This window comes from Sus scrofa, chromosome 11 (assembly GCF_000003025.6).
Source record: "Sus scrofa isolate TJ Tabasco breed Duroc chromosome 11, Sscrofa11.1, whole genome shotgun sequence".
In the NCBI taxonomy this organism is placed as follows: Eukaryota; Metazoa; Chordata; class Mammalia; order Artiodactyla; family Suidae; genus Sus; species Sus scrofa.
In genome coordinates, this window is record NC_010453.5 from 71,127,599 (window position 1) to 71,141,530 (window position 13,932).

General features: G+C 41.2%; 1 protein-coding gene across 6 annotated transcripts in view; it reads left to right on the forward strand.

Annotated features, from left to right (window-relative positions):
* BIVM (basic, immunoglobulin-like variable motif containing) overlaps positions 1-11,263 on the forward strand; it is a 28,399-nt gene extending 17,136 nt beyond the window's left edge. For 4 of the 6 annotated variants that reach the window (XM_021065132.1, XM_021065133.1, XM_021065134.1 and 1 more), the window contains 4 exons: positions 5,129-5,261; positions 6,942-7,028; positions 8,237-8,333; positions 9,548-11,263. In XM_021065132.1, the coding sequence (XP_020920791.1) occupies positions 5,129-5,261; positions 6,942-7,028; positions 8,237-8,333; positions 9,548-9,841 (611 nt within the window). In that variant the 3' untranslated portion in view covers positions 9,842-11,263. 6 annotated transcript variants of the gene reach the window in all.

A 13,932-nucleotide genomic window follows, 5' to 3' on the forward strand; every position in this document is an offset into this window, starting at 1 on the left:
CAGCCAGGATGGACGAAGACACCTGGCATCCAAGCCTGCTGAGGATGCCTAACTGTAGTTCGATCGAGCAGGGAGTCCGTCAGCTGGGATGATTTATCAAGATCAAAGACTGAACATAGAGTCGGATGTACTTCTGTTTTATTGCCTTTTTTTTTAGGGCATATGGAAGTTCCCAGGCTAGAGGTCGAATTGGAGCTACAGGTGCCAGCCTACATCACAGCTCACGGCAATGCTGGTTCCCTGACCCACTGAGCGAGGCCAGGGATGGAACCCTCACCCTCATCCTCTAGTCAGATTTGTTTCCACTGCACCACAGCGGGAACTCCTGGATTTCTGTTGACTTTTATCGGGTGTATCAAGTTGATTGTTGAGTCAGGCGGACTTGGAGTCCACATGGTGGTTTCTGTGCTTTGCTGGTTTTGTGACCTTAATCAAGGCACTTAGACCCTCACTCACTGAACCAGTGTCCACTTTGCCTCCTTGTTTGCACCCACCCCACAGGGTCACTGTGAAGATATGGGCAGACATATTTGTAATACACTTGGCCCCTTGCTTGACACAAAAAGTAAAGACTCAATAAACATTAGCTTTTCCTGAATCCTGTGCATTTGCCGGGGACCTCTCTCTGTGGAAAGGGCACCTTTAAATGGCGTGTGAGTAATTTTTTCTGTTTCCACCAAGGCTGTCAACACAATCTCTCTCAGTAATGGATCAGGAATTTAAAAACTAAGAAAGGATATACTTTCCAACATACATCCGTCTTTTTCCTTTGAGGAATAGGATACACAACCTCTTCTCTCCTTCCTTCCTCTTTTTTGGGAGGAAGAGAAGAATGGTTGCTGTAAATTTCTTCTCTTTTTTTTCTTTTTTGGCCACCTCCTGGCATATGAAGTTCCCAGGCCAGGAATCAGATTCGAGCCACAGTAGTGAACTAAGCTGCAGCTGTGGCAACGCTGGGTCCTGAGCCCTCTGAGCCGGGCCTGCATCTCACTGCTCCCAAGATGCTGCTGATCCTGTCGCACCACAGTGGGAACTCCAATTAAACTTTTCTTTTCTTTTGTTTTTTAGGGCCATACTTTTGGCATATGGAAGTTCCCAGGCTAGGGGTCAAATTGGAGCTACAGCTGCCTGCCTGCACCACAGCTCAGAGCAACACCGGATCCTTAACCCACTGATAGAGGCCAGGGATTGAACCCATATCCTCATGGATACTAGTCAGGTTCTTAGCCCACTGAGCCAGAATGAGAACTCCATGCACTTGTACTTAAAAGATGTCAGTTGACTACAGGCCTTGCAGGATGATACTGTGTTCCTAGATTAGAGAATCTGGTCCTTGTCCTTGCCTTGAAGGTATAAAAATACACACTAGTAAGTTCTTCTAGATTTCTCTAGAGTTCTCCGATAGATGATCAAGCTTTACAGAACAAACTCATACTAAGCAAATTCAGAGACTATCATAATGCTGATATATTGACTTAGAGGGAGAAATACACTAAGGCACCAGAACTGTCTCCTTGGATGCTCAGGACATACACGGCTCCTCGAGGTAGAGCACGCGGGCTAATTCTCAGTTGTGTTCTGCTTTCTCTGCAGCATGCGATCATGGCTCTGCATTTGGTGCTGGTTGCCTTGTGGTATAAGTGTCAGATTTTTCTGTCTCCCCTCGTCTAGTCTCAACTTCATTCGGCACGTAGTTTCCATCTGTAACACATTTCTATGTCGCCTCTTAGATAGCATCGCTCTCTGGGATGACCCCCTTTGTGTATTAAATACTGTATTTACGCTCTTTTATTTCTGAGGGTGATCTTTTTCTGACCTTATCATGAAATTCTGGGGCTGCCTACGGTAGGCCTGTCTACACTCATTGTTGTAGCCTGCATTCCAAACGCGACTCGTGCTCTTCCCCAATTATAGCCTTCCTTCAGTACTTCTGATTTCTCCCCATGCTCTTTCCTCTGTCTGGATTGTTAAAATTCTGCCACTTGATTATGTTCTGTTGTGGATGCCACCCCACTTTTATTATTATTATTATTTTTTTTTGTCTTTTGACCTTTTAGGGCCACACCTGCAGCACATGGAGGTTCCTGGCTGGGAATCCAATTGGAGCTATAGCCGCTGGCCGACGCCACAGCCATAGCAACACCAGATCTACAACCCACTGAGCAAGGCCAGGGATCAAATCCACAACCTCATGGCTCCTAGTCAGATTCGTTTCTGCTGTGCCACGACGGAAACTCCTGGCACCCCAGTTCTTGATGTGCTCTTTTTTTTTTTTTTTCTTGGCTGCACCCTCAGCATGTGGAAGTCTCCTTGGCCAGGGACTGAACCTGCACCAAAGCAGCGACCGGAGCCACTGCAGTGACAATGTCAGATCCTCAACTCGCTGCACCATAGGGGAACTCCCTGACGCGCTCTTTCTCCTTTGAATTCTATCCCTTTTTTGTGGCACTGTCTTATTCTACCCTCTATCAAAGTTACTTGTTTTATCTTCTCTGTAAGGGCAGCAGTCTTCGTCTTTTGTTTTCCTGCAGATGTTGATGTAGTTAGTAGGTGCTCATAAATTGCTTCCTAAATTGAGTTAAATGAAACTTTCCCATTAATCTTAGACCCTTGGCTCTCAAAATATCAACATTCCCTGGTTACTCGTTAAGTGTGCAAATTCTTGGTCCCAACCCCATGCCTACTGGGTCTGTCACTGAGGGGGCAGGTACAGGCAATATGTACCAAGCCTTTCATGGTCAAGTCTGAGAACTAGTGCTGTAGCCTTTCTAAAGAGGTGCTATCTAGCTTCTTCTTTTTTTTTTTTTTTGTCTTTTTTTTGTCTTTTTTGTTGTTGTTGTTGCTATTTCTTGGGCCGCTCCCACGGCATATGGAGGTTCCCAGGCTAGGGGTTAAATTGGAGCTGTAGCCCCCGGCCTACGCCAGAGCCACAGCAACTTGGGATCCGAGCCGCGTCTGCAGCCTACAGCACAGCTCACGGCAACGCTGGATCGTTAACCCACTGAGCAAGGGCAGGGACCGAACCCGCAACCTCATGGTTCCTAGTTGGATTCATTAATCACTGCGCCACGACGGGAACTCCCTATCTAGCTTCTTTATCATGACCTTATTCATTCATTCATAGGAAATTCAGTGATTTTTTTTTTTTCAAACTGCCCTCATTTGAGTCTTCGGAACTCTATTGGCTGTGCCTCGGGGCTGGTGGATCCCAAGTTTCTGTGGCTGTGGTGTAGGCTGGGGCTACAGCTCTGATTCAGCCCTTAGCCTGAGAACGTCCATATGCCTCCAGTGTAGCCCTAAAAAGCACACACACACAAAAAAAAGTTACAGTAAAAATTCTTTCATTAAAAGTTTTAGTTGTTTTGGATAACTTTTTACTTGGCATTTCCACAATTCTCAAAAAGATTTCAGGAGTCATTCCTAAACCAACTATTGTGTCAACATCTTTAGTATTCATTGAATTTCTGAGGACTCTGCATCCGTCTATTGACATTGGCTTATTTTCTTGGATCATCTCTGCAATCAGGCTCAACTGTGGACTTGAACTATTGACCACCTTCTGGATTTCACTTCTTACCGTTCTTCATTTAGAGCTGCCCTTGGCTGCCAGTTTTTAATTTGTCTCGGAAACTCAACCCAAAGTAGCAGAAAGACTCATCATTATGAACTAGAGGTTGTAGCAGCAAAGATTGCCTTGCATGCAAACATGCTCTAGCAGTACGCCATGACGTACAAACCTATGGTAAAAATCTAGCTGACGCCGTGGAGACAGAGGTTAAGACAGAAATGTTACTGTCTCCGTGGAAGTCACAAATTGTGTCTGCAGGATGGGGGTGGGGTCCCGCCTCCTTGGCGCTGCTGCAGCCATTGACCTGCTGTTCTTGGTCTTGAGCTATTTCAGTGGCCAGAAAGTCAATCAGAAAAACCATGTCTTGCAAAGCTTTCAACTACTTCAACTATTTTTAAGATTTCCATTTGTAATGGGCTATTCATTCATGAATAATTTAGTTTCTTCCAGGAGATGCAAGTTAATGAAACCTCAGTTAATGGCCTTAAGTATTGAGGGCTGGTAAAAACTTGTTTTTTATGGTAATATGTTTGAAATTACTTCATAACTAATACACACGGCCATGGGGGAGGTACATGGAGAAGCAATTATAAGAGGATGCTGTGGTATTAGCAGCTCGTTTCTAGAAATGTTCTTATCATTTGGCTTGTGAAAGCTGTTCCTCTGGCTTTTGTGACTTTTAGAGAAAGGATCGAAGTAAGTGTTAGTGGGAGAAAGTTTTCATTTTTGGAAGCTGTTTGGAGTTTATGTTTATCCACACCCCTCAGTGGTCTTCAAATTGGGGTGTCCACATTATGGCCCCTGTGCAAGACGATCACAGCTGCATGGGAAAGACACACTGGAATGTCTACATTTTAACATAATTAAAATTCTTCCCTTTTGTCTCTTTTCCCCTTCCTTCCTCCTTTTCTCCTTTTCTTTCTTTCCTTTTTTTTTTTTTTTTTTTTTTTCCTTTTTGGCTGCCCTTCGGCATATCGAGTTCCTGGGCAGGGATCAGATCCGAGCCACGGTTGTGATCTATGTCACAGCTGTACCCACGCCGGATCCTTTACCCCAGTCTGCTGGGCCAGGCATCAAACTTGCATCCTGGTGCTGCAGCGACGCCACTGATCCCATGGCGCCACAGTGGGAACTCCATGTCTCTCTTTTATGAAGACATGTTAGTACAGTAGTGTATGTACACAGCTGATAAACAAACATGCTTGTGATGGGCATGCTTATTCAGAAAATTTCTAGTGACAGATGTGCACAACCAGAGAAGCTGTGAGACCCTTGATGTATACACTAGGTATTAGTTTCTGCATGGTAATTAAATTTTGTCCACATGCACATGTGTTATTTGAAGATGTTGGTAAGCAAAGATGTATTTCAGTTTTTTAGTTTGGTATTCAGATCATCTGAGTTTCAGTCCAAAGGGTAAAACCTACTGATAATTTTTTTACCTCCCAGCAATGTCTGTGTGTTCCAAGATATATCTTCTCTGTCATGAAACCAGTTATTGGCACAAAGCATAGACGGTGCTTTATGGTCCCTCAGTTGATTTGTTTCTGCCTTTTGTAGCTTCCGGAGCCTTGTCGAAGTTAACTCATGGATTGAAAGATGAATCACTAGCTTATATCTACCACTGCCAAAATCATTATTTTTGTCCAATTGGCTTTGAAGCAACCCCGGTTAAAGCTAATAAAGCATTCAGGTAAGCGTTTCCTTATTTCATGTGAATACTCTGCCAGGAGAATATGCTGTGGAAGCATCTAAGAAATATTTGGTTGCTTAGATATTGGCAGACTTTGGTGATTTGCTTTCCTTACATCAAGTAATGCTCTTCTTTTAGACATTTTTGCTTAATCTTCTGCAGAATTGTGTTTGGTTAATTGTGCTTGTACATGATCCACTTAGATACTGTTGTTCAGAGTCATGACAGGCTAAAGTCATTTGAAAAATCACTTCTATGTTTATTGTAAAGCAGTTGCAAAGGACTTTGCATAGTGTGTCTCCGTGACCTCATCCAACATCCCATGGGGAAAATGTATTATGGAATCCAGTGTCAAGAAGATTGTTCCAGTTGGAGTATGTTATAAAGCACTTCCTTTCTTATGGCGAATAACATGAAACTTATCAGGGTTCCCCTCCTGTCCTGGCTACAAGAAGGCCAGGGGCCATTTTTATTTCTAGTGTCAGGAACTATGTTATCCTAATGATTCTATTCGTTCCTTTGCTTGATCCAGGGTTTCTCTTTTATTAAATATGTATATTTACGTGCAGGTAAATTTGTATCCTTTTAGAAGAGACAGCCCATCAATAAGAGAGGGTGACTGAATGCTTTTGCTTTCTTCCTCCTTAGCGAGTTTTCTTCCTGAGGGGTTGGGATAATGCCAGGGCAGTTGAAAGCAGCAGAAGAAGTGTCTTACTGGAGGGTACTGAAAGCAGAAGCCATGAGTGCTTTGAGGAGATGGATTGATAGGCACGGTTATTCTTGCTCCGCTGTGTTGTGGATTGTTCTGCCCGGGTGGGTGGCATTGGTAAATGAGGAGGGAGGAGGAAGGGGCTGAAGGTCAGGCTGGGAGAACCAGGCCTTGGTCATCTGGGGAAGCGAGGGTTCTTTGAGACCGGAGGCTATGCGGCCTTTGTTGGGGGCAGCGAGCCCAGAGAACGGGGAAGCTGGATGTTGTATTTTTGTGAATGAGAAGAGGGAAATCATGTGGTCTCTCCAGATTCTGGAATGTTCTCTGTGGTGGTGAAGTTTACTGTGGTTTTACATGGTTTGGCCCTGCAACTTCACCTTACTCCAGACATCTGTCAAACGTAAAATGTGAACAAGTGGGTTCTCCTACTTTGGACCTTTTAGAGGAGATCTTCCCACCTCTGCCTGGACCTAAGAACCACTGGGGATGCTTTGACAGCTGTGTCAATCTTCCCTGTGCTGCACTCCACGTCTCCTTGAATTAGAATTTCCAGGGGTGAGATTAGGGCATTAGTATGTTTAAAAGTTCCAGGATTGGTGCCTTAGGATTTTGTTTTTAGGATGCTTTTTGAAACTTTTTGAATGCAAAGGGAAAGAAAAAGTATAGCTAAAGGATACTGGTGGTAGCATGCTAGGATTTTTTTTTCCTCCTAGATGCTGAGAGGTGGTATATTTCAACATTTTTAGCCCTATATTTGGTAATAGGCGATCAAGACCTAAATTCGATTTATGCTTTCTGTTTAATGGCCTTCAGATATTTGCTCAAGCCTTAAACTCTTGGTGTTGAAGTGTTAGTGAATGCTCTTTTTACATAAACTTCCATGCATCTTTTATTCATATCTAATTGAAGCAATATTTTTCAAGGGGGTTAATGACTGTATGAAGCTTACTGTGAATGTATTTTATATTTAGCAGGGGACCCCTCTCACCGCAAGAAGTAGAATATTGGATCTTAATTGGAGAATCAAGTAGAAAACATCCTGCTATTCACTGTAAAAAGTATGTTAACATCCCTCTTCCCTTTTTTCCCATCTCTGCGCAAAAGTCTATTGGCCTTTTGATTAGAATAGAATCCATAGAATCCACAGTTTAGTTTGGGGAGAATTTACATCTTAACAATAGCCTTCTCATCTATGAACATAGACTGTATTTCCAAACATTAGAGCTTTAGTTTCTCTCAGCAGTGTTTTCTATTTTTCAGCATAGGATCTTATATGCATTTTGTTAAAATTTCTCTATGTGTGTATATTTTTCGATGCTGTTGTAAATTGATTTTTTAAAATCAAACTATAGTTGTATTAGTTTCAGGTGTACCACAAAGTGATTCAGTTATATATTTTTTCTTTCAGATTTTTTCCATTGTGTTATTCCAAGATATTGAATATTGTTCCTACAAACTGATTTTTAAAACATTTCATTTTCCAATTATTTTCTGGCAGTGTACAAAAATACACTGGTTTTTGTTTTCTTTTGTTTGCTTCTTAGGGCCACATATGGAAGTTCCCAGGCTAGGGGTCCAATTGGAGCTACAGCTGCCGGCCACAGCCACAGCCACAGCCACGCAAGAGCCAAGCTGCGTCTGTGACTTACATCACAGCTTATGGCAACACCGGATCCTTAAGCCACTGAGCCAGGCCAAGGATCAAACCTGAATCCCCATGGATCCTAGTTGGTTGGGTTCATTACCACTGAGCCGCGATGGGAACTCCCAGATTTTTCTGTATAGTCCTTAAATACTGCATCTTTACCAAATTACCTTATTAGTTCTAGTAATCGTTTTGCAATACAAAGCAATTTGTAATTGCTTTGGATTTTGTATACAGTCATGTTGTCTGTGAGTAAAGGCATATTAACTTATAATGCTTTTGCAAATGTACTTAATTAAAAAGGAAATATGGAATGTTTCTATATTAGTTTGCAGGATGTCATCTAATGGGTTGATAAATATTTATTTCACATGAAGAGTAACCGTTTTAACCTTGGCAATAGTTTCATAAAAGCAGTGAAGCTTAGTAGATAGAACAATCCTGCGGTAAGAGAATCACTGCCATAGTAATACGGTAGCAGATTGCACGCGTGGAAAAGTTCCCTTACTGTGGTATTTTGAACTTAAAGAAAATTGTGCTTTATGGTATTTTGAACTTAAAGAAAATTGTGCTTTATGGTATTTTGAACTTAGAGAATATTGTGCTTTATTTCAACTATAGATGGGCAGATATCGTTACTGACCTAAACACTCAGAATCCTGAATATCTAGATATCCGGCACTTAGAGAGGGGGCTACAGTATCGAAAAACAAAGAAGGTAAGAACATCATTGTATTTGAAAATATTTTTTCTTTCTTTTTTTTTTCTTTTTGGTCTTTTTTGCCATGTCTTGGGCTGCTCCCGCAGCATATGGAGGTTCCCAGGCTAGGGGTTGAATCGGAGCCGTGGCCGCCGGCCTACGCCAGAGCCACAGCAATGCGGGATCCGAGCCGTGTCTGCAGCCTACACCACAGCTCATGGCAATGCCAGATCCTTAACCCACTGAGCGAGGCCAGGGATCGAACCCGCAACCTCATGGTTCCTGGTCGGATTTGTTAACCACTGAGCCGTGACGGGAACTCCTGAAAATATTTCTTAACTGGTCAAAATGTAGTTGTTTTACTGAGCATGTAGGTTGTATGCAACAGAAACCCAGTGCAGACCATTTTATTTTACTTTTTAATTAAAGTATGTTGATTTCTGATGTTGTACAGCAAAGTGACCCAGTCATACATATGTATGTATATGTGTGTGTATATATTCTTTTTCTTATATTATCTTCCATCATGGTCGATCCTCAGTACATTTTAGACAGAAAAGTGAAGATGACTTTCAGGACACAGGGGTATCTTTAAGAGGAAAGGGCAAGAAGTCTAGCCTGGATTCAGGAGGGACTGGTACCAGGTAAGACGATGTTGGCGTGGGTCAAGGAGTTAGTCTGGCTCCTTCTCTTCTTAGCTCTCTTCTCCTCTAATGAGTTACTTCCTGGAGATCACCATCTTTCAACTGAGGTCTCCCTTTCCGATGAACAGTCTAGACTAAGACCAGCCTGCCTCCAGCCCAGTTCTGTAGTCTTGGCCCTACATAGGTCAGAGCCATGTGTACAAACAAGGCTGCGGGGTAGGTCTCAGGGAAATGCAGGTTCTGCGGATTGAGCAGACATCCCTTCCCCACCATCCTGCCAAGACATGAATAATGCCTAGGAGGGAGAGGGTAAGGAATGACCTTGGTGATTGCATTTGGCAACTTGGGAGGGCATAGTGTGAGTGGTAGAGAGACAGGGAAGGGGTTTTGGCTCCTGTGAGCACTGTTATATTTTGGTAAAGGCAGCTGGCCAGGAAAGATGCAGGATAATGTGATCCGATGATACCTGAAAGGATAAGTATTGTCTTGAGGCAGGTGAAGGGGGAAACATAAGGAATTCTTAGGAACCCACATATTAGTATACTTAATTGCCCATCATTTTCTCAACCCAACATTTTTTCTTCTTAGGTTGGGGGAAATTTGCATTGCATCATAGCATTCCAGAGACTTCACTGGCAGAGATTTGGCCTTTGGAACTTTCCATTTGGAACCATTAGGCAAGAATCACAACCTCCACCACACGCCCAGGGAATTGCCAAATCTGAGAGTGAGGACAATATCTCTAAGAAGCAGCATGGACGTCTGGGCCGCTCTTTCAGTGCTAGTTTCCATCAGGACTCGACATGGAAAAAGATGTCCAGCATCCATGAGAGAAGGAACAGTGGCTACCAGGGTTACAGTGATTATGATGGGAATGACTGACCAGGCTGGTACTGATGACTGGTGTATACACATGGCTGGTCCACACGGGACTGCATTAAAGCACTGTGAGGTTTTAAGTCTGTATTACATAGGAACAGATCTTGTGGTACCAAACACAGTCTTGCAGTTCCTCCAGTCAATAAGCTTGTATATGATTTTGATGGATGATTTCAGAAATATAAGCAGATAAGCACAGATTTTTTTTTGTCCTTTTAAAATTAAGAGTATATACAATTCTGGACAGTTTCACAATGTCCTATAAAATTACATAGAAACAAATCAAACACAATTTTGTTCAATAGCATCATTATTTGAAATACTTAAGCATGAAGTGATTTCTTATGACTTGATGCCCAGATATTTGTTGCAGATAGTTTTATTCCTAAGCTCAAAATGTAAGCTACTATCTGCCCTTAAAAAAAAAAAAACCAAAAAACAATTGACGCTCTTGAGTTTAGTTTTCTCTTGTGGGTAAAGCTCATTTAAAATGATGTAGTGAATCTAGGCATTTTTCTGCTTGTTAGCAGTACCTTGCTTGCCTCATTTGTTTCCTGATTAACTTTCTCAGGATTCTCAATAAAGAGGCAAAAGAGAAAAGACTCAAGACACAGATCTTTTCTGTTGGTGCAAATGGGCGACTTAATGCATTGATTCAGGTATTCTTGACTTTCTTGCTATGTTACTGTCAAATATTGACCAGAACTTTAGGTCTTGAAAGACTTCTCTAAGTCTACAATAACCTTTGTTTAGGGATAGAGTGAAAGGTCACTGGCATCTAAATTTCTATACCCAAGGTAACCTGTGAGATGAAGTTTGATACCTGACTGGTCCCTCAATATGGAGTCATGTGTTGCTAACAGCATTAAGGATGTGTTAGGAATTCTACATCACTCAGAGGGCAACTATTCACATCCCAGACTCTGGGCTGTTTCCTTCTTAAAATCATGTAGGCAACTAGCTGTTTGAAGTTAAGTGTTAAGTAGTTCCGAAAGCGTGGATTTCATGTATCTGAGCTCCTCTCTCGTTGCTGTCAGTTTTCCTTCAGCTGTGATCCACGAACTACTAGGATGTCTTCTTCTTTCATTTCAGGGGCTGTTCCAAGACTCAAATCAGTAACTTGATTATTACAAGGTGCTGAATATGTTGGTAACCACATTGCAATACACCTCGAAGAGAGGGTTCAGATTTTTATTTTTAAAATAACTTCATTTTCTTCTCTTTTGAATTTTATATCCATTTATCCACCCAGACACACCTAGCCTACAGAAGGGGATATGTATTATGAAATGGGCATTTTTCCGAAGAGAGTATTTTGCTTGAAATGCAAAGGACTGAAAGAGATTTTTAGGTTGCTGATTTTGTTACTTCATACTGAAACTTTTACGAAGTTTTCATCAATAAAGTTTTGTTTTCTACTTTTAATCATGTAAATGTTTTGGACCTTTGTTTTAAGAAGGGAGTAGTCTTTTAATTCTGCTTGAAGTATACAGCAGTTTGTCAATTCTGCCTAAGTAGTGTGTCGTAAGAAATATCTTCTGACTTTTATAATCAGTGAAACAATGTACATTATGTCTATAATTTTGAATTTCTGTAAGACTTTATAACAGGAAATAGAAAATTCAGTTCTTTAGCTTGGAAGAAATGAAACTGTCACTTCTGTAGTCAAACATGGTTGAGTACCAGCAATTTTATGTAGTTCAGCCCCGTATTTCAGAGAAGAGGTTAGTAAGGAAAGGAGACGAAGGCAACAGGAAATAAATACTGTGGCATCTAGGAAAAGAGGATGTTTATACATGTTGCTTATTGGCTATAATCAACTTTTATAGAGGTCTTAATATAGATGATCACTTAATGATTTGGCTTCCAAGTATGGCAGTTATTAAGATCGCAATGAGGTTTAGAGACACTGCTTTGGAAGAATCTGTAAGCAAGTGATTTCACATATCACTTTCAAGATTAGTAAATCTCCCATCATATTTAATTTCCTGGTCAATTTTTCTTAGGAGTCTCCATAGAGGCAATGAAAGTTCATATTACCAGCTCTGCACTAACTAGCTATATATATAACATTGGGCAAGTTAAGATTATTTTACCTGTGCATATTTCCTCATTGGTAAAATGGGGTAATATATGTATTTTATAAACTGTTGTGAAGAATAAATAAGTTAATAAATGTAAAATGTTTAGAACAGTGCTTAGGAGATAGGAATTGCTATTTAAGTGCTTGCTATTATCATTACCCTAAAAGATGTGTATTTTATAGTCAGAATCTTGACAGCCCTTTAAACAGCACCTCAAGGAAACAAGTCCCTATAAATCAAATATACTCTTCTTAATTGCTATCCCTGCAAAAGAATATTCCGGATTCAAGAGACATTGGTGTGGTTTTAATTGCACTTAGAACACTCAAATTCTCACACTGGCTATTTGTTTCCATCCAGCTCTCAGGCAGTAAGAAATGTATATTTAGATCAAATCCTGAAACTTACTTCCCTGCTACTATGCCCCATCATTAGGCCAAGGGGGTACAGAAACCATAATGCTTCTCAACTTTGCATTTTCTCAGACACCAGAGGGGCTCAGGCAAGGTGCTCTAGGACCCATCACATTCTGTATTTCAGTTCTACCTGTGGCCTTCTCTCCCGCAATCATTAACTCAACTAACCAATCTGAGTACCGTCACCTACTAGGTGTTTCATGTAAGTCAATGCCCTCGGAGCAACCACAAAAAGCAGTGACAGCCCCATTTTCTTTAGACTCTCCCTGGTGAAGAAATGTGCCGAGGATCCTAGGGTTTCTCAGTTGGCTAGGGCTACCATAATAAAATACCAGATTGGGTGGCTAAAACACTTTTTTGGTCCTGGAGGCTAGAAGTTCAAGATCAAGGTATTGACAGTTTTGGTTTCTCCTGAACCTTTTTCCTTGGCTTCTGGAAGTCTGGCTTTTCCCTGTGTCCTTGCGCGGTTTTTCCTCATGCACCTTTCTTAGTGTCTGAGTATCCAAGATTCCTCTTCTGATAGGGACACTGGTCAGATTGGATTAACTCATCCTAAGGCCTCATTTTAACTTAATCAACTTTAAATGGCCTTATCTCCAAATCGTCACATTCTACTAGAGGTTAGGGATTCAACTTGGGGATTTTGGAGGGTGACACAATTAAGCCCATAACACAGGGTTATCACATCGCTCACAGGATCTGAACTAACATCAGACTGACTCTTGAGGAAAATTCTTTATCAACAAGGTGTAAGATGCATTGCAGAGTTTTAGAGCTAAGGCTGAAAGTGCTCATTTAGGCAATTATTTATAAAATAATAAATATTTATTCCTGCTAAATATCAACAGTGGGGTATATAACAATCAAGAAAATACTTTTTCAATAAATTTACAGTCTATTCTGTTGGGGGGAGCATAGACGATGAATAGGCAATTATATTAATTCCCATAATATACATGCATGAACAACAGTTCTCTGTATTACTTTACACATGGAGCAAACGCAAACAAGCACTTTGTCAGTATTATCCCTGACAGAAAATTAGTTGTGACTAGGTCAAGTCAACTAGGCTACTGGGAATCATCTGTTTGGGCATAAAAATAGCTATGCTAAAAACTGATCTTTAATCAACTTTTCACTGATTTTGAAGCTATTTTCAACAGTGCAAATCTGAATCACGATGTATAAAGCTTTCATTTAGTAACTACTAGTGATTAAGTACTTTGCAAACATCGTCTCTGATTCTCATTGAACGCAGCCTGCAAGACAGGACAGGTTTTATGCTCGTCCAGTTTACAGATGGAGAAACAGACTCGAAAAAAAAATGCCTCCAACAATTCAAACACCGTAACGTGGTTCCTTCGGGGAATCTTGGCGTGAAGGTCCAAGCCACCGCCTTTCCAGGAGCTACTCTGGCATTAGTTTCTTGCTATTTTTTGACCTACAAGCCGTGACATCCTAAAATTTTAGATGCCGGAGAAAACTATATTTCAGGAGTTAAGAATTTAAATCGTATTACTATTTAGTTACAAGTTATGGGACAAACGAAGACTTAGCACTTAAAAAACACCAACCAAAGCGTCCATTTTTCTGT